General features: G+C 41.3%; 2 protein-coding genes across 5 annotated transcripts in view; one reads left to right on the top strand and one right to left on the bottom strand.

Annotated features, from left to right (window-relative positions):
- RSPRY1 (ring finger and SPRY domain containing 1) overlaps positions 1-5250 on the bottom strand; it is a 49825-nt gene extending 44575 nt beyond the window's left edge. The window contains exon 1 of one of the 2 annotated variants that reach the window (XM_047790963.1): positions 4761-5250. The gene's annotated coding sequence lies outside the window, so the exon portion shown is untranslated. The remainder of the gene's footprint in view (positions 1-4760) is intronic. The other variant, XM_047790962.1, reaches the window with a different exon arrangement.
- A 180-nt stretch (positions 5251-5430) lies between these two features.
- Positions 5431-20872, top strand: part of PSME3IP1 (proteasome activator subunit 3 interacting protein 1) — a 50588-nt gene continuing 35146 nt past the window's right edge. Inside the window, exons 1-4 of one of the 3 annotated variants that reach the window (XM_047793683.1) lie at positions 5431-5516; positions 17371-17512; positions 18054-18152; positions 18551-18672. In XM_047793683.1, coding sequence (XP_047649639.1) covers positions 17386-17512; positions 18054-18152; positions 18551-18672 — 348 coding nt within the window. In that variant the 5' untranslated portion in view covers positions 5431-5516; positions 17371-17385. Of the gene's footprint in view, positions 5681-17370; positions 17513-18053; positions 18153-18550; positions 18673-20872 lie in introns of all 3 variants that reach the window. The other 2 variants (XM_047793681.1, XM_047793682.1) reach the window with 2 other exon arrangements.

The following is a 20872-nucleotide window of genomic DNA, read 5'->3' as shown; positions in this document are numbered from 1 at the left end:
CACTTGAAGTTTAAGTCGCAGAAGGTATTCTTATTCCCTGGATCATAATCTTCAAGTTGTCTGGGAAAAGCACTGGATGATTGACACTCCTCTTATGCACTGAGGTTGGGTTAAGAAAATACATCTTTGAGGGAAAAGTAGATCGTTTTTCTGTACGAATTGTTAGAGGAGGAGTATCTAGAAAAAGCTTCCTCTAAAATGCTGAAATCTTTTAAACCTATGAGCAGTGTGTCTGCGGTCAGGTAAGATGTGCAGCAGAACAAATTACAGAATACAATCCTGACCTGAAACTGTACAAAGGAGAAAAGACAAATCCTTCCACCATTCGAAAAATACATTAAAAAAATAAAATTTAGGGTTAGGATAGAGTGAGGAATTTCCAGAAGAAAGTAAGAGTTTTTAAAAAAGAGAGAAATGAATAATCCTTGCCAAAGGTTGAAAAATCTGCCTTGGACCCAAAAAGCAAGAACTGAGGTAAGTGCTAATGATGGCTGCAGCACAGAGGGGAAAACGCAGCACTCCACACTCTTTGGGATTTTCACCCCTAGGAGACCAAATAACAGGAAATCACACAGATGTGTCATTCAAACACATACCCAATTCACAAATCTGAAGGAAAAGGATTTTGCTGCTATAGAAAGCTCTTTGCTATTACGAAAAGCAAACAGAATGTGTAAACAGCACGAATAGCAACATTTTCCTTAATGAGATCTACTTAAAATGGTGTCTGAAAACACTTAATTCACACTCAACTGGATACTACTAGAACCTAACAGGTAGTCAATAAATACTTTAAGTAAATTTAAACACGAAAAAAAGAAAATAATTTAAGTGAATTTATTCTAAAATTCATAAAAATAAAAAGCAGCACTTTGAAAAGCCGAGACATTACCTAATAAATATGAATCCAATGCTCATATGCCAGGCACTAAGCAAAGATGAAAAAAACTCCACCCCCCCCCCCATGCTCTTGTTAAAGGGATGAAGGACAGTGACAGACTACATGGAGTGCCCAACCCATAACACAGTACGTGCCATAGGAGTCTACACATAAAACATCAGGTCCACTAGGAGAAGGTCTCTCCCTCCATCATTTTTCCAATGGAAAAAGAACTTAGTAACATTTCAAGTATCTCTGTACGAGCAAGCTTTTAGGTGACTATACATATCGGCATTAACAAAAGAAGAAGTAAGATTTATATGTGCATTGCAACATATTCATGACGTAAATGCTAAGCCAAAATATTGTTGGTACCAGCATCCCTGACCACACAGTGAAAGGTTAACTGAAAGCTCATAAATTAAACTGACAAAGATCAAGCTAACAGTAATTCTAACGAAAAATAAATTAAAAAGAGAAGCTCAATGAAAAACCAAGATCAACTGAGACCATACTTATGATGCATCCCAAATAAGCACCTTGCTGAATACTGTAGGAATCCCCATTGTGCATATGACATGTAAGAAGCTTTGCACTGGTGCCAAGTTTCCCACAACAGAACTTACTGGGGGGAAAAGACATTGGAGACATCAGTAAACTCTAATGTTGTGCTAGTTTTGGTTTATGAATACCGTATCTTAGTAATTCTTAATAATTCACTTGGTAGGTTATTAATAAGTAGCTTTCAGGCATAGGAAAGTATGAACAACTATGAAGTAATAAGAACTGAAAAAAGGAGCTGCACTTTCAACAAGGAGGGCAGGGTAGGAGCCATACTTTGAGGATCATTGCATTAAAGAAGCCCAGAAGAGGAAATTTAATTCTCCAGCAGGTAGAAGGCATAAGGGAAAAACTAACACCGAAACATTAAACTGATGTAATAATAAACTAGCTGAGTAAGGTATTTCAAAACCTACTTGATGTGTACAGGACCCATGAAATTATGCTTGGAAACTATAGTAAGAAAGCTACATGCAGGGTTCGTTCCTTCAACTCAAGGAGTGCATCAATCCTTTGCTATCTCAACACATTCTCAGTCTTCAAAAGCTTAGAAAGGGAGAAAGGGGAGAATTCTCTAGGAGCTCAGCACTATTTAGGGGATAACTTCACCTCATTTTGCCTTCTATATATCAGAGTTATCTACAGTTAAACATGCTTTTACATAGTCAACCTGCAAGCATTCCCTTTTGGAATGGATATTGAAAGTAAAATATAACAAATATGTACTTTCCCCCTAATTATAAAGGTTGGCAAGAAAACTATTTCAAAAGCAGACTTACTGAGTAGATAAACCAAAGGAAATATATTTACTCTGCATTCCTAAAAGTTGTGAAAGTCTCCTTCTCAAGGTTGGGGCCCCTCGTGGTATTCACTACTTCATGATGATTCAGTTTTTCAATTTTCTAATTTGAATAGTAAGAAAAAACTATCCAAATTCATTGGTAAACACCTTAAAAATGCCCAAATATCTGAAGAGAGGCTAAACAGTTTACTACCTCCCCAAAAAACCCTTTTGAAATAGATTACTGGTTCCACTGTAGTTCCTGTTTGTGACGCCTAATGACTTTTCACTTACTTTTGCTACCCTATGACTGTCACATCCTATTTTATAAGAATTCCATCACAAAACAGAAAACTTCCAATTTAAAGTAGTGTAATAATGATTGCCATCCTCAAGAATTCCTGATAATTTCTCAAACTATAGATATACTAGATTGTCCAAGAAGAGTTGTATTTTAAAGAATGCAAAGTGACTTCTCATTTCATTATAACACATTACTTCACTTTAGGAAAAGCATAGGCAATTCTTGATCGATTGAATTAAGCTCATGAGTTGAAACAGACTGTATTACGTGCACTTCAGGAATACACAAGGATTCTTCTTTTTTTTTTTCTTTTTGGTTATTCTCTGGCCAGAACATATTTCAGAGTTGTTGTTTTTCCCAACTCACTAAAGAATAACATACTACTACAGAAAATGCTAAGTTTTTATTTCCCTTTAATTCTTGGCCCATTAACACAGTGAAGTTAGTTTGCTGACAAAGAAGAAAAAGTCCACATAGGGTATGCTGGAACATTTCCTATAATCAGTAACATAAAAATACTCATGGAGTATAGAAATAATGAAGGGTTTGTGAAAATAGCAAAAACAGGACACAGATGTAAGCAATAGGTCTGGACAACATGCATCCTGGGAAGCAGAAAGCTCACAAAATCACCACAGCGATTAAAAAAAAAAAAGGCTTATGGAATATAAGATTAGAAAAACAGGAAATGCAAGTCAGTTTTTTGTTTAAAAAAAAACAAAAAAACTCCCAAATCACAAATTACTCAATATTTGTTAAACCAGCTCTAACAAATGCCACTAACTGAACATTAGGAAAATGTCATACATGGGCACAAGTATCTTATAACCTCCTAGAGGGAGCTACAAAGCAAGATGTCATCCCAGGAAATGCAAACTATATATGGAGAAGGGTAGAAAGAACCACTGTGGACAAGAAATGTAAAAGCAATTGCTAACGTGTAGTCTGGGGCTACTATGGTAAGGCATAATATTCACAGAAAAGAAAAGGAGGCCGGTCTCAGTTACAAAATCATCACTGAGGGAGGAAACATGATATTCACTACCTGTAGACATCCAATGGCCATAGGTATACATATATGGAAAAAGGGGACGTAGTTTACAATATCGAGATCAAATTACCTGGAGGAAAATTTCAGCTGTCAGGAAAAAAAAAAAAAAAAAAAATTCCTGAAGGAAAAGATTATGTCTCCTGCCGGTACCATCAGAAGTTTAAAGTAAATTAGAACTATGGCAGTAAATGTGGAAATCCCTCCTCCCCCATCTAAGCAAGGGCTGAAACCATGGGTTTAGTTTATATGACCTAAAAAGCTGTAAACCTTAAAGCTCTCAGTACAACATGGCTCCCAATACTCCATAGGTGACCAGCAACTGTATTAATGCTAATCCCTTCATCTACATACTGCTTTACAGTTTAGAAAGTGCCTTCACTTTCATTCCTCAACAGCAACCCCTTTGATGGTAGAATCACAGTACTTTCACACAGCTTGTAGTCTGTAAAGTACTTTCACACACTGTGTTATTGTACAGAAGAGACCAAGGAGGTTGAGGAGGAGATGGTAGGTAAGGGGCCTGGACAACCGTGGGACTCTATTCAGTCAATTCAATAGACACTTCTAACCTTTAAAAGTTCAAAGTACAACACTCTAGGGGGAGCAGCCTCATTCAGACAACTATACAGGATAGCACTGACGAGTCTCAGTGGACCATTTCTGCCTCGATCTCCGTCCCCAAAAACAGGGAAACAGGTAACAGGTCGGAACAAAAGCCTGATCTAGAGTCACGCAGGGAGTGTTGGTGGGACGGACTTCCCCCACTGCACCTGCACTATACACCCAGAAGTGCCTGAAATCCTCCGTTTGGGAGGAAAATCCTTGCCATTCCCGCTTCCCTCTCACTATTCCCCACCCGGGCGTTCCTATGGCTGGTGGTCCTTTCTTCCTGGAACGGCGAGGCAGTCCCCTCTCCCCAGGCCTTTACCCATTTTCCACATCAGGCCTCCGAGGTAGGAGAACCCGTTAGCCCTGGCTCCCAACACCTAACCTCTCTGAGGCGACTCTTGAGCCTAAGGCACGTTTAAGTCGCCGGGGGATGATCTGTCTCCCACTCGTGCCGCCCGAACCTCAAACTCCACAAAAAGAAACCCTCTCAAAGCGTTCTCCCATTTACCCCTGGGCACCACAAGAGAAGCACCCCTAAATATCAGGAGCCTACCAGGAGCTACCTGCCTCTCACCTGGATCCCTTTCGCCGCGGCCTCCTCAGAAGGGCGACCCCCAACAACCTCCTCCGGTCGAGAACCCCCTAAAGGGGGAACACCCTCTTCCAGGAACCTCTCCTGGCGCCTTCAGCACGGGCGTCTCTGGAGAACCTCCGGGCTGTTTTCTGGGCTCTGCCCAACGCCACCCACCTCCCAGGCCCCTTCCCGGAGCCTCCTCCGACCCAAGTCTGGTCTCGCCGCCGCACTCAGGCGGCTGTTCTCCCTCACGGACGTCCCCAGCCCTAGGGCTCCCCCCCACTCCGCGTCCCCAGGGGCTTCCCGGAGCAGCGCGTCTGGGCTGCGGCACTGACTTTCTCCAGCTCCTGGGCCCACCCGAGGGAGGGGGCGGCGGCGGCAGGGCTACTCCTTTGTGACAGGTCCGAGAGAGCGGTAAAGATGGACGCGAGGCCACCGCGCTGCCATTACGTACTGGGCCCACCCCCGCTTCGTACCGCCCGGGCCCTCCCTCAGTCCCCCAGGAAACGCCCCTTCCTCGGTGGCAACCCCTCTTCTTAACAGCCAATCATCTTTCAGAGGTGGCATCACGTGCCGTCACGGCCCGGCCCTCCCCTCCGGCGAGAGCTGGCCAATCCCCTTGCTGAGGTGTGAATGGCCCAATCAAATCTTTCCCGCTAGCATTCCAGGCACCGGATTTCCAGCTGTCTCCTGGGGAGGAGGAGAGGGGCGGATTGGGTTACGCCGCCGGAAGCGGGGCGGAACTTTGTTGTGGCGGTGAGGAACAGGAAGCCCTGAAGGGTCAGAAGAAATATAAAAGCAGAGGCTGTTTTCTTTCGGTTTTTTTTTTTCTTTTTCGTAAAGAGCGAGCGGCCTTTGCGGTGGCGGTTTGGGGTGGGCGCCGCCGAGGTGAGGGGGTCTCGCCTCCCGCACGCTGGTAGGTGAGTGCGGCCTGGGCCCTGGCCGGGCAGGAGACCTGGGCTCCAGTCTCCTTGTTGAGGAGATGGGGGGCTGCCTCTGCTGTGAGGTCTAGAGCCAGGCCTGTTCTCAATCTGTACACTCGCCCAGTGTTCTGAGTCACTGGGGCCCGGGACTTGCGGGGCCCAGGCTGAGGGAAGCCGAGGGAGTCCGGCGGGAACGCCTCCAGGTGCTGTGGGGGAGGATCCCTACCCTTTCAAGCGCTCCTGGGACTTTTGGGCCTCTTCCCGGCTCCCCTCTACCTTTTCTACCAAGTGGGGTCACCCCGGTTCCAAGTGAGGAGCCGGCTCTACCCCCGAGGTCTTGGAAAGGCTCCAGCCTTCTCGGGAGATGTGGAGGTGCCTAGTGGAAAATGATTGAATCACAGAATCAGTGTAGGATGGGAAACGTTAATTATGTACCATGTACCATTCGCTGTGCTCAGTGCCTTTTCTTCTAATAGAAAACAAACAGGTGTGCTCGTTTTGCAGAAAATTTAGGAAACTAAGACCGAGCGTTGAAGTGACTCATTTGAGAGTTGCTGGCCCATGTGAAAGCCAGCACGTACGGCGGGAAAGAGGGAGACCTATTTGCCCGTAGCACTGATTCTTAAACTAGTAGAAAAACAAGAGGTCTGTAGCCCTAAAATACAGATTCTCAACTCCACCTCAGATTGACTGACTCAAGTTTGAGTGGGACGTAGGAAGCCAGGTGCGGGTCTGGTGGTCAGAATCCCCAGTGACTTCTTGGGTACCACCTGTTAGGTAAGATTTGTTGATAATTCAGCTGTGTGACTAATTGATGTGTTAACAAGGACCTCATTAAATGGTTTGAATGGCACTGCTTCAGAAAATCTTGAGAAGAACTAGTGTGCAGACTCCTTTTTGATTGAAGAAATTAAACTGAGACAAAGGTAGCAAATAGAGTTTGAGATTAACAGTTTGTAAGGGTCCGAAGGTAGAGGCTGCCCAATTATCTTTCTCACCTGAGGTCTTGGCGCCTTAACTCCCTGGGGAAATCCTTTCTAGCTGTATCAAAGTAAGAATTATGTCAGGAGTTCCCGTCGTGGCGCAGTGGTTAACGAATCCGGCTAGGAACCATGAGGTTGCGGGTTCGGTCCCTGCCCTTACTCAGTGGGTTAACGATCCGGTGTTGCCGTGAGCTGTGGTGTAGGTTGCAGACGCGGCTCGGATCCCGCGTTGCTGTGGCTCTGGCGTAGGCCAGTGGCTGCAGCTCCGATTAGACCCCTAGCCTGGGAACCTCCATATGCCGCGGGAGCGGCCCAAAGAAATGGCAAAAAGACAAAAAAAAAAAAAAAGAATTATGTCAAATAGCAGTATTCCCCTTTCCGTTATAAGAATCTTTGATGTTTTGGTTAGAATTACGTTGCTGTTTCAGAAATTGAATACCGTATATCTGATAAATGAAGTAATTTAAATGCATGATTCAGCCATAGACTCCTTCACAGTTTAATTTTGTCTTTGCGGCAGCTAAATTAAGCAATTTCAGTGTGCTCACTGTGGATCATCTTTTAAACATGCTTTGTCTTCATTCTCAAATATGATCAGTTTCACTCTTTACTGTAGGATATATTTAACAGATTATTCTGTCTTTGTCTTTGATTTTCTGCATTTTCATTTTGAGGTATGTAACTATGGATTTGTTTCTGTTCACTTTGGTGTTTCATTAGTTTGTGGATTAGTGTCTTTAGCTCTGTAAAATTCTCATTTTATATTCATATATTGCTTCTGCTGTGTGTCTTCTCTACTGCTCTAATATAGACATTTTCACTCTCTTTTTTATGTCCCTTATTCTTTATTTTTCTATACCACATCCTGGATAATTCTTTACTCTTTTATAGGTTATTTTAAATCTCTTATTAAACTCATCCATTGCAATCTCTCTCTCTCTCTCTTTTTTTTTTGTCTTTTTGCCATTTCTTGGGCCACTCCCGTGGCATATGGAGGTTCCCAGGCCAGAGGTCGAATCGGAGCTGTAGCTACCGGCCTACGCCAGAGCCACAGCAACGCGGGATCCAAGCTGAATCTGCAAACTACACAGCTCACGGCAACACCGGATTGTTAACCCACTGAGCAAGTGCAGGGACTGAACCCGCAACCTCATGGTTCCTAGTCGGATTCATTAACCACTGCGCCACGACAGGAACTCCTCTTTTTTTTTTTTTCTTTGTCAGCTTCACCCATGGCATACAATTCCTGGACCAGGGATCATATCTGAGCCACAGCTGTGATCTGTGTCTCAGCTGTAGCAATGCTGGATCCTTAACCCACTGTGCCACAGCAGAAACTCCTCAACCATTGCAATCTTAAATTCAGTATTTGTATGATTTTGTTACTGAGTTCTACTTTTTCTTTTCAAATGTGCCATGCCACTGTCTTACAGTGGTTTTTTTTTTTTAAATTTTGAGGCTTGGTTTTTATTTCTTTAAACATGGTGAACATAGTTGTTTTATAATCTATATGTGTTAATTCCATTGTCTGAATTTCCTTTGGGTTTGTTTCTGTTGCCCATTATTCCTGCTTTTTTTCCTTACCATTTCACCTTAACCTTGGTGGTATAGTTCTTCGGGCTACCATATTAAGATGGAAAAGGAGGTGGTTATCTGACTCCACACACTCTGCTTGGGTGTCTTGTTTTGACTTTTGTTTTAGTTGCCTCACAACGTCACCAAAACAGCTTTTTCCTGATCTTAAAGATCAGAGAGATTCTCAGGATGAAAACCAGTTTGAATATTTGGCTTAATTTCTGGTTTTCACCTTGTCTTGGAATTTGGCCAAATTCTTTATGATCTTGTTACCTTTTCTGTTTAAGAATTATTTTAAAAAATTTTGCAGTTTTATTTATCATAGAGGCTAGGGGATTGATCTCAATTACCTAGTCTGCTATTTCTGGAAATAAAAGCCCCCTTTGATTTTTAGACTGTGAAATTTATGATTTCAGGCAGTCTTGAGCTAAAGATTGTTTTTCATCATATACCTAAAATTTCCACCACTTTTCACTGTGTGGTGTCACAGACGCTATCAAAACTGTTTCCCTAGTGCTTTTTTCTAGTCTTCCTTTTCTGAACTCCTTAGTGCTTAACTTCTGTTCTGTTAGAGCATTTAACCTCATTCTACATTTCCTTAAATTGCTCATGTACCATTCTTAGCTCTTTTAGTCTTTTAATGCAAGTTTCTCACTTGCTGAAAAGTAGTGCTAGTTTATTACCAAGCACTGTGCCTTGCATGTAATAGGTTCCCTATAAAGATTTACTTCAAAAATACAACTGAATGAGCTGGTGGGCCCTTGTATGTTTGGTGTAATGCAAAACTTTTTTAAAAAATTTGGTCTTAGAAGATACCTTAAGCCTAGAGGGTAGGGTGGAAGGGAATATGATTTATTGTGGGTGAGGTTCCAAAGTCAGCCCAGATGGCAAAATAATGTATGATCAAAGCTACCTGTGAAAATCTTTTAGGGAGGCACCATGTTGGATGTAGGTATACCAGCAAGCACAATCTTAACATGGCCAGGTTTTCCTTCAGCTTTGAAACAGATGCTGTTTTTCTTCGAGCCCAGATGAAATAGTGAGTTTGCATTTAGGAATCACAATGTGCAAAAAATAACAACTAATATTAGACTCATACATTGTGAGGGCAGTATTGATACTCTGAGAGGCGCACATGAATTGGACAGCTGAGGATCAGCTAAGGAAACTAATATTTAAGTTCTCTCTTTTTTTCCCAGTGGATGAATGCAAGGTAAATGCACATATGATGAGACACTGTTCTCGTGCTAAAGAAAGATAAATGTCTATTTAGCTTTAAAAAAAAAACCGAAAACTTTTAATTGCATGTGTTTTTTAGATACCTAGACAATCAGAAGTTTACTTCAAATTGCTCTTTATAGTAAATATTCTAAATATGAATTACATTGATAATGTTGTGTCCTTATTTTTAGATTCTTTTGCCCTGTTCTGCTAGAGGAGTAGGTTAAATAAGCCTCAGTGTTAAGGTAGTGACAGAAGATTACTTTGTCTAGTGGTAAGTGCTAATGAGTGCTTTCTGTTGGTAGATGTCACTGTCTGAAGTTTTATACTCTAGGGAAAGTTGGCTTGATCTAAGTTACTGTAGCTTGGTAGAAGTGCCTTTTGGCCAGAAAGCAGTCTTTATTTGGAGTATATTTGAATTTGTCAGATGGCAAATTCCTCCTATTTGTGGTCCTGCATTTTGAAATCCCATGTGACTTGAACATCAGGATAAAAATGTTAGAGGAGCAGTGCATAAGTATATTTAATGACAAAAACAAAGTGGATTAGCCTTTTGTTTTTGCTCCCCAAAGGGAAGCTTTAGAACTCCATGAAACAGATCTCATCCTGCCTGGTGTATTTTTATACAGCATCTATCTAATGTTGGAATTTGGAGGGTATGGTGGCCAGAGATGTAAAGACTTAAGTAATCTGCCATCGTAAAATTCCATTCCATAGGAAACCAGATATCATTAACTTGTATCATGGCATGACTTAAATGGTGTAATTTTTTTTTGGTTCAGCAATGATAATGATTTGGGGAGCAGCAGTGTAAATTTTGTTTCTTAAAATTTGTATAGCATGCTGTATATGAGCCCATTCTGTCCAACCTGGAAATTATATACTGTAGTCTCCAAACACAGTAGTGCAGTGATCACCATTTACTTCAGCTTGAGATATAAGAACTTTGTTTCTTTGGATGTCAAGCAAATTCAAAAACTATGCTGCTGTTGTCATGCCTGCAGCATGTGAAAGGTCCCAGTCCAGGGATCAAGCTGGTACCACAGCAGTGACCTGAGCCGCAGCAGTTACAGTGCCTGGTCCTTAACTCATTGTGCCACCAGGGAACTCCGAAAACTTTTTTTTAAAATTTCTGTTAGTTTGACATTTTTAAGTTGAGACAAAGTGACTTTGGTATGGCTTTGGTTTTCTATGAATTCTACATTTGAAGCAATTAAATAATCCTTTTTAAAATAATGTAATGTTAAGTTTGACAGTTAAACTGGAGTCACCATGGGAAGGGGGTAAATCTGTGTGAGTAAAGGAAAGTTGATAGCATTTATTCTTTCTAAAATGAAACACAAAGAAAAAAAGAGGAAAAGAGACTTGTGGAAATTTAGTTAGGCTATAGGAATTAGAAATAAACACTTTAATTTCTGGTTTCTCTGTCTACTTCCAGAAGAAGGTAAGTAAGTTAGAGGCACTCATCACCTTCCTATTGCAGAATAAACAGTCAGTGAATATTGGACTCTTCAGAGAAGAGTGCTTTGTGTGGGAGATATTTTATTGCTTAGTATAAGAGAGCATTTTTTATAAGTCAGTTAAAATTAAAGTAGCCAAAGTTCTTCTTGGAGAAAATATCAATTATCTAATAGAGTAATGGGATGTAGTCTTTGATCCTGTGTTTCCTATTGCACAAATTGTATAGTGTTTGAATAGGACTCCCTATGGGATGTAGACACTTCAGTGGATCCTTTTTTAATATCTACTATTTTCTATAGTTTACATTGGACTATATATATATATATATATATTTTTTTTTTTTTGTCTTTTTGTCTTTTCTAGGGCAGCCCTCACGGCATATGGAGGTTCCCAGGCTAGGGGTCTAATCTGAGCTGTAGCTGCCGGCCTATGCCAGAGCCACAGCAACGCCAGATCCTCAACCCACTGAGTGAGGCCAGGGATCGAACCTGCAACCTCATGGTTCCTAGTCAGATTCGTTAACCACTGTGCCACGACAGGAAATCCTACACTGGACAATATTTAAGAATATCCATGTGAGGAGTTCCCATCGTGGCACAGTGGTTAACGAATCCGACTAGGAACCATGAGGTTGCGGGTTCAGTCCCTGCCCTTGCTGAGTGGGTTAACGATCCGGCGGCGTTGCCGTGAGCTGTGGTGTAGGTTGCAGACGCAACTCGGATCCCGCGTTGCTGTGGCTCTGGCGTAGGCCAGTGGCTACAGCTCCAATTCGACCCCTAGCTTGGGAACTTCCATATGCCGCGGGAGCGGTCCAAGAAATGGCAAAAAGACAAAAAAAAAAAAAAAAGAATATCCATGTGAGAGCATTCTTCTCTGCTTAAATTCTCAAATCCTCTTCATGATTGGTTTATTCAATAAGTAGTATATATTTAATACATGCCAGACACTGTGCTGTTAAGACTGTGGATACAAAGAGCTGTTGGAATAGTCAGAAAGGATAAAACACAATGGATGAGTGCTATAGTCGAGTTATAAATAGCTGGAGTGAGGCCGGAAGAGGAACAGGGAGACTAATGGAATGCCCTTGCAGTAGTTTATGCAAGTTAAGCCCCTGAAAAGGAGAGATTAGAAAGGAAAGGACTCTTAAAGGAGAGGATGGATTAAAAAGAGGTCATTATGAGGTAGAAACAACAGAACTTGATAACTGCTAGGATGTAAGGGAATAAGGAAAAAGGATTCTAGGTATATCTTCAGGTGTTCATCCTAGGAAACTATATTGATCCATATTTGTTCTTTTCATTTCTGCCTCTCACCTGTACTGTTCACTTTGGTAATTCATTACATACGCTATTACCTGGTGTTAACTAGTGCAAGAGTACTGACTCTTAAAGTTTACTTTCTTTATGCACCCCCATAGAATTTGGCATAGTGCTGGATACAGTTCAGCATCCAGCACAGTGTTGAGTTTATTTAAATCAAATTGCTAATTAAAACAAAATACATAGTCAAGGGGAAATATAGAATTACCAAGTATATATACGTGTACGTTTTTCCTAATTTCTCTCAATTTGATGTACTTCCTTTGCACTTGAGATGTCATGGTCATTTATGTGACTTGATTTGTTTTTTTCTTCACTCCTTGAGTGCAGGCAGTGTTTCTCTCACTCCTGCAACCAGACTTAGCATAGTGCTTTGGTAATGGCAAACTTTTTGAAGCATTTTAAAGCAGGTGCCAAACACTGTGCCAAATATGTGACATGAATTATCTTGTGTATCTTCAAAGAATCTTTATGTTGTGGAATACTATCTTTTTTTTAATTGCTCAGTAGCTACATATGGCTAGTTGCTATTGTATTGGGCAGCAAAGGCTAAGAACACTCCACAGGAACTGCTTGAGGTGGTTACATGCGAAATCCAATGAGCAGTTTGTGTGTGTGTGTGTGTGTGTGTGTGTGTGTGTGTGTGTGTGTGTTTTGTCTTTTTAGGGCCATATGGAGGTTCCCAGGCTAGGGGTCTAATCTGAGCTGTAGCCGCCGGCCTATGCCAGAGCCACAGCAACGCCAGATCTGAGCTGTGTCTGTGACCTACACCACAGCTCACGGCAACGCCGGATCCTCAACCCACTGAGTGAGGCCAGGGATCGAACCCCCAATCTCATCGTTCCTAGTCAGATTCGTTTCTGCTGCACCATGACAGGAACTCCTGTGGAATACTACCTTAATTCCCATTGGAGAATGTGATCTTTGAATTAGGAACCTAAGGCTCAGAGGAGTTAAGTGACTTGCATAGGATCATATAACTTAGCGGTGGTGGAACCAAGGTCTCTTGTTTTCAGAGTCTGTAGTCTTTATCATTACCTGTGCTCCCTCTTGTAAGGAGACAGCTACGGAAGGTATTTGTTATTATTGGTTGAATTAGATTAGGTTGTAGTGAAAGGTGTCTGAAGTTAAGCTGACTTCTTGGCAGTTGTTTATTGACCATGAGGTTTTGAATCCTGAATATTTCTTGAGAAGGAATATTCTGAATATTATCCAGAACACTTAGGAGTATGACCACTTGTCAATGAACATTTTCCGCCTTTATCTTTGACCTCTCCTAACACCTAAAGATGACCAAATTAGCCAGACATCTGATGGCACTGATGGCAGGAAAGGAACAACAGCTCAAGTGCCAGGGAATAAGCACCTGCAGAAGCAGTCTCTGTTTTGGTTGTATTTTTTTTAAACTCACAGAAATTTATTATAATCATGTGTGGCCATCTAGTTTGTTTTATTTTGGAAATGAGGGAATGTCAAGATTATATTAGCTTTAAAGAGCAGACTTTTACAAGTGTTCATTAGTTTTGACCTTGTGTTTTCAGCACACCAATCCACTGAGAGAAGTAGAGTTTCTTTCAAATTCTAAAGCCATTGTCTTTAAATTTCCTTTTTAAAATGTGCCTCTGCCTTGTTTTCATTTTCATTAACCAACCATAATTCTTGATTTTGTCCTTACATGTGAAAGATGGGGAATAGCACTGGCTAAACTCTTTGAGTAGAAGCTGAATTCTAACACTTAGGAGAAAAAGATTGGTAGAAAAGAGAGTAAGAATGTCTTGGAATCCCATAAATTTGTCTTTTCCCAAAAGTGATTGATAAATGTTGGGAAGATATTTATTTCTCTAGGGTTTCTGTTTCAAATATGTATCCCAAAGGCTCTGTCCCTTGAGTTTCAGGGATCTTTGTTAAAGTTAAATGAACGTAGGTTCTTTTTCCAAAAACTCAACTGGATATAAAATTAAATAAATAATTTTTACTTTCTTAATTTTGAGTTATAAGACTAAATTTTAAGAGCCTCTGAATTCTTTTTTTTTTTTTTTTTTGGCTGTGCCCATGGCATGTGGAAGTTTCTAGGCCAGTGATTAACCCAAGCCATAGCAGTGCCAATGCCAGATCCTTAACCCACTAGGCCACCAGGGAACACTGATTTTTATTTGGATGGAGGCGTGTAAGATTCAAGGTTTTTATCTTGGCCTGTTAGAAGAGTTCTTTCAGTAAATGATATTCATGTTAAAAAAAATGCGTAAGAGTTCCCATAGTGGCTCAGTGGTTAACGAACCTGACTAGTATCCCTGAGGTCATGGGTTCGATTCCTGACTCACTCAGTGGGTTAAGGATCCAATGTTGCTGTGAGCTGTGGTGTAGGTCACAGACACAGCTAGGATCTGGCATTGCTAACTCAGATCCCTAGCTTCTGTGGCTGTGGCTTAGGGCAGCAGCTGCAGCTCTGATTCGACCCCTAGCGTGGGAACCTCCATGTGCTGTGGGTACGGCCCTAAAAAAAAAAAAAATATGTAGCAGTGCATTTAATGGCGTACCAGTGGCATTGCCATATCCTAATATTTATTTCTCGGGTTTAAGTCATATGCAATTTGATAATTTCACTGCTTTGAGGCTTTTTTCTCCATTTTATGTAACATTAAAGGAACTAGTAATGTTTGACCCAGAAAAGCAGCAAATTAGGGGGAACATGGCAGTTGTCTTCAAACAACTGAAGCATTGTCTGCTGAAGAGGGGATTTGGCTCCGTTTGTGTACGTCCCAGTGCATCGAACCTGTGTGTGGAATTTACAGGGGGATGGATTTCAGTTCTGTCTATTTCAGTTCTATCAATTCTAAGAACTATTATACTAGTCAGATCTGCTCTGAGGCTTGGCTGCCTGGAAGGGAGGGCAGTGATCAATCTTGAAATAAGGATTGGTTGAAAATCTCCTGGATATGGACTGTAGGTTCCATTGCCAGTTGGAGAATCATGTTAGGTGGGCTATAAGGACCTGTCATGTTCTGAATTATTTACCAGGAAATAAGGGTGAGGGGAAGAAAGCAGACAGCCAATAGAGGACGAGAAAAGAGAGCTACAGCTAAGAAAGGGTACATGAATGTCCAGTATGTCTCTTCTGTCCCTTAGAGTTCTACATAGTTGACATTTTTTCTGCCAGAGACATTTAAGAAAATGTTGGCTCTCTTTCCATTAGGGTTCACTCTGTAGCACTTGAGGAATTTTTGGCATTTTTGGCATAGTCACAGAGCCAAAAAATTACAAAAACAATTATGTTTCTGTACTAGGTCTCTGACTAGAGACATTGAGTAGTGCTTAATCAGAAGTGTCCAGGTTGCAGGATTTAGGTGGCAGAAACAGCTTCTGTCAGTTGATCTGGTTTTCTTTCTAGTGAATTAAAAAATTCTCTGTTACCTTGAACTAGACTTCAGCTACAGTAGGATTTAAGCTGAGACTATTTTCTTGTTCTGCATGTTTGGATTTGTTTTCTCAGCTTACATTTTTGTCTTGACTAGAGAAAAATATTTCATGAACATTCTCAGCACTGGAGTTTGAACTCTTTTCACCTAGGATCCCTGATTTCCAGGGAGGGGTATGGTTACCTGGGTAAGAGCGTGAATTTTTGCTGTCAGGCCTGGATTTGATTCTCATCTCCATCATTCACCACCTTTATCACCTTAGACAAGTGACCTAACTTTTTTAGACCTCCATTTCTTCAGCTGTAAAGAGATGGTATCTAGGGTCAGTATGAGCATAAAAGAGATACTATACATTTAAAGTATTTAGTAGGTAGTAAGAGAGTAAATGGTAATTAATTCATTTTTGTGCTATCAGTAGAGGCTTCTTTTTTTGTTATTAGGGGTCATCTTGGAATAGACATTGAGTAGTGTAGAATATATGCTTCCTTGTTAGGATTTATTTCTACGAATAGCTCATAATGTATGAGTTATTATTAACATAGAGTTAATTCCACAGTTCTTCAAAAGGAAAGAAACCAGCAAAGAAAAGCAGGAAAGTTTAGTTTAAAAGGAGTAATACACATACACATGCCTCTGTCTTTATTTCCTTCTCCCCTCCTTTCTTTCTTTCTTTTTTTTTTTTTTGTCTTTTTGCCTTTTCTTGGGCTGCTCCCACGGCATATGGAGGTTCCCAGGCTAGGGGTCCAGTTGGAGCTGTATCCGCCGGCCTAGACCACAGCTCACGGCAACGCCGGATCCTTAACCCACTGAGCAAGGCCAGGGATCGAACCCGCAATCTCATGGTTCCTAGTTGGATTTGCTAACCACTGAGCCACAACGGGAACTCCCCTCCCCTCCTTTCTAAAGGAAGAGTCAGGTAGAAGTATATAGATTTGGGATTTGAGTCTCTTCTACATCAACATATGCATAAAATGGCTGAGGTTATTATGGGAATGAAAAAAAAAGACAAGGACTGAGGATAGAGTACTAAGTGGCACCGATGGGGAGTTTACAGGGAGGAAGGACAGGAAGAGATGAAGGGAGGTGTCAGTTTAGCAGAGGGCAGAATACACTGAACCTGAAGTTAGGCGATCTGGTTCTTCTAGCCTCCACTTTATCCACTCGTGGTTTGAGTGCCTCTAGGTGTATCCCTTCCCTGTTGAACAGACTAGACTCATCTCTAAGCCTCCTTGAATACCTGAGTTTCTCCTTTCTGAATCTACTTGGAAGTAAGGTACAGGTGAATAAAGTAGTGTCATGTCCCTGAAATAGGAATTTTGAGATGGAACAATGTCAGATGTTATAGAAATAATGGAGGATAAGAACTGGGAAAAAGATACGGAGCTCAGGAGGCCAATTTGTTTAGATGAAAGGGACAGAGAAAAATCTGGGATGTAAGAGTTTCTTTGGAATGGCCTATCATGAGAGTTACTCTAAGTTTTCACGGTGACTTTGAAGATAACATAGATAGTTAATGAAACCATCTGATACATGAGGAAAATGTAATCATGTGCTTTCATCAATTACCTGTAAATTATTTGAAGACTGCTTTAGTTCAGGGTTGAAAGGAATTTGAGTAGTCTGTTGCTGGGGGAAGACAGAGCTCAATCTTCTTGTTTCTATGTAATTTTAATTGCAGTTCTCACTTGAAATATTTTGTTTGTTTTTTGTAGACTTCTTGTTCCATTATGGATGGAGGGGATGATGGTAACCTTGTTATCAAAAAGAGGTTTGTATCTGAGGCAGAACTAGATGAACGGCGCAAAAGGAGGCAAGAAGAATGGGAGAAAGTTCGAAAACCTGAAGATCCAGAAGGTACATAGGCTTATAGTCTGGCATTCAACGTAGTGATCTTTAATCCTCTGCAAAGTAGGTATTCACGTCTTCATTAAGTCATTAATTCTGCTGTAGAGTTGCTCCGTCGCTGGGAGCTGCCCCAGGATCCTCACATCCTTGCCCTTTGCACCTATCACACTGTTTTCCAGGAGGTTCCCCTAGTCTCTTCCATCTATACAGGTGGATCCAGGCTCTGAACAGCTGAGACTGTTGCTACCATGTTGGGTTTGGGTGGATGCCTCATCCAGTGAACCGGCACAGGCCGGGGGCCCTACTGACATTGATAGTTGGCTTTGAGAACTGCTGGCCCCTCTCTGAGGTCCAAAGGGTAGCTGTGGACTTTGAACTATTTTTGTGTTATCTTTGCCATCAGATCGTGCAGAGACTTGACTTTATCTTTAAAAATCCTTTGTGGCTCCAAAAGAATATGAAAGTATTCTAAAGTATATGTTTTGTTTTGTTTTTTTCCTTCTCCCTCCCTTTCTCCTGCCCCCTTTCTCTCCCTTCCTCTTTCTTTCAGAATGCCCAGAGGAGGTTTATGACCCTCGCTCTCTATATGAAAGGCTACAGGAACAGAAGGACAGGAAGCAGCAGGAGTATGAGGAACAGTTCAAATTCAGTAAGCTTCAAAAAACACAGCATCCAAGCAACTGTATAGGGCCTTTTTGGTGCACTTTTGCCTCATGCAACACTTTCTAACTAGCCATGGAATTGTCTTGATTATCTAATCTCTAGAAGCTCATTTGGTGGAAAAGAGATAACTTTGTACCATCTAGACTACAAAGAACATTTTGTTTAGAACTCAAGAAGCCCATTTTAATTCTATGCTAATATCTAGTAGTGGGAGAAAAGCCTTGATTTTATGCCAGGTTATCTCTCCAAAAGCCACTGTGTTTACAAATTCTTTCTTCTAATCCCCTGAAGGATACACTGTTTATTTAAAAAAAAAAAAAAATCTTATTGGACTGAATTTTCTCTTTAGCCTGCTAAGTGTTCCTTGTTTAATTATTCCCTCAGAAAACATGGTAAGAGGCTTAGATGAAGATGAGACCAACTTCCTTGATGAGGTTTCTCGGCAGCAGGAGCTAATAGAAAAGCAGCGAAGAGAAGAAGAGCTGAAAGAACTGAAGGAATACAGAATATCCTTTGTACTTTGAGAAAGTTGTTAGTTTTCTCACCAACATCTACGAATTTTAGTTTCTTCATAAGTAGAATGAGGGTCTTCTGCCAGGTGATCTGTAAGTTCCCTTTTGACACTGATGTTCCTATGACTCTGAATAACTGTCAGTGATGTATAGAGTTACACTGTGTGCAAGAGTCTGTCGAAATAAAAAATCTAAATCCTTTAGGATTAGCTCAAGGCCTAAATCCTAATAGTCAGTAGCAGGGTATTTTTGCCTTGTGGAATTAGACTCTGAGACAGATGGGCAACGCAGTAAACTTCATCCAGGGGAGAAATTGGCCTCTAAGTTTTAAAAGGAAATGTTTAGCAACTCTCCCTATAGATGTAGCCTGGTGTGTCCCCACAGAAGGGTAGAGAAAGCATCCAAGATGACTTAGCTTTGGCTCAGCATTGCCTTTCTAGCATCCACTTGAATGTCTTAATCAGCATCCCAGGTGTAACTTGGCGGAGTCACATTCTCAGTTCCATGCTTCAATACCCCTACCGTCATCATACCACCCCCCCACCAAACTTTTTTTTCCTCACGTGATGGTGCTCCTATACCCCCAGGCACCTGGGCCAAAAACTGCCTTCAGAATGTGCTCTAAATCTTACAGTTCTTGCTATTTCTATTGTCACCGCAGTCATTATAGAGGCTTCTCTGGACAACTCTGACCATCTAATTATCTCTCTTCTGCTCTCCCCCCACCACAATCCATTCTCCAGACAGTAGTCAAGGGGAGCTTTTGAAAATATACATGGGATCGTATCACTTTCCTGTTTGAAACACTAGTGACTTCCTGTTGCATTTAGACTTAAGTCTATATTCTTCACCAGGTCCTATAAGGCTCTGCATGATTGAGGCCACTTCACTTCCCTGTTGTATTATGAACTAATCTTCCTCGTGTTTGCCATTCCCAGGCCTACTGGCCTTCGTTATGTTCTTATACTGAGCTCTGTGGGTCCATTTAAAGCCTTTGTATTTGCTGTTTCCTCAGCCTAAAATGTTCTGCCCTCAGATTTTACAAGGCTAGCATTTTAATGACACTTGGATATCAGCTCCCTACATTATAGAGACCTTCCCAAAATACTCCATCTAAAATTTCACCCACCCTTGGAGTTCCCATCATGGTGCAGCAGAAACGAATCCAGCTGGGAATCATGGGGTTGCAGGTTCACTCCCTGGCCTTGCTCAGTGGGTTAAGGATCTGGCATTGCTGTGAGCTGTGATGTAGGTTACAGACGTGGCTCCGATCTGGGCTGGCTGTGGCTGTGGCATACGTCAGCAGCTACAGCTCCAATTTGAGTCTTATCCTGGGAACCTCCATATGCTGCGGGTATGGCCCTGAAAAGACAAAAAGACAAAAAATAAAAATTTCACCCACCCTTGGAGTTCCTGTTGTGGCTCAGCAGAAACAAACCCAACTAATCTCCATGAGGACGCAGGTTTGATCCCTGGCCCAGGAACCTCCCTGTGCCGCACTTGTAGCCCTAAAATAAATAAGATATAATTTTACCCACTCCTATCACTGACTGTAATGTCATTTTTTTTTAATAGTCTGCCTAAAAGTTTTATTTTTATTTTTTTACTGAAATACAGTGATTTGTAGTATTTTGTTAGTTTCTGCAGTAGAGCAAAGCGATTCAGTTTTACATTGATAGACGTTTCTTTATATTCTTTTCCATTATGGTTTGTCACAGAGTATTGAATATCATTCCATGTGCTATACTATAGGATCTTGTCGTTTATCCAGTCAATATATAATAGTTTGCATCTGCTAATCCCAAACTCCCAATCCACTCCTCTCCCAGCCCCCTTCCCTTTGGCAACCACAAGTCTGTCCTCTATGTCTGTGAGCCTGTTTCTGTTTTGTACCTAGGTTCATTTGTAGTACTTGAAAAATCTTAATTTATTTGCTTACTGGTTTGTTTATCTCTTTACAGCTGGAATATAAAGTAAGCTCCATAAGACAAGGACTTGATCAAAACTGGTTTCCCCAGTGCTTGGCATTTAGTAGGTTCTTAGTATATATGTGAATAGATTAATGAAGGACTCATAGGAGAGGTTAAAAAAGCCACCTTAGCTTTTTACCCCAGGAGAAAGCTTAATAAGTATTTCAGGCTTTTATGTTACATAACCTCACTAGTGTGATTGAATAGGCTTTACTTCCAAGATG

Source organism: Phacochoerus africanus, chromosome 8 (assembly GCF_016906955.1).
Source record: "Phacochoerus africanus isolate WHEZ1 chromosome 8, ROS_Pafr_v1, whole genome shotgun sequence".
In the NCBI taxonomy this organism is placed as follows: domain Eukaryota; kingdom Metazoa; phylum Chordata; class Mammalia; order Artiodactyla; family Suidae; genus Phacochoerus; species Phacochoerus africanus.
The sequence above is the reverse complement of the archived record's forward strand: the minus strand, read 5'-3'. Positions and strand labels throughout refer to the sequence as shown.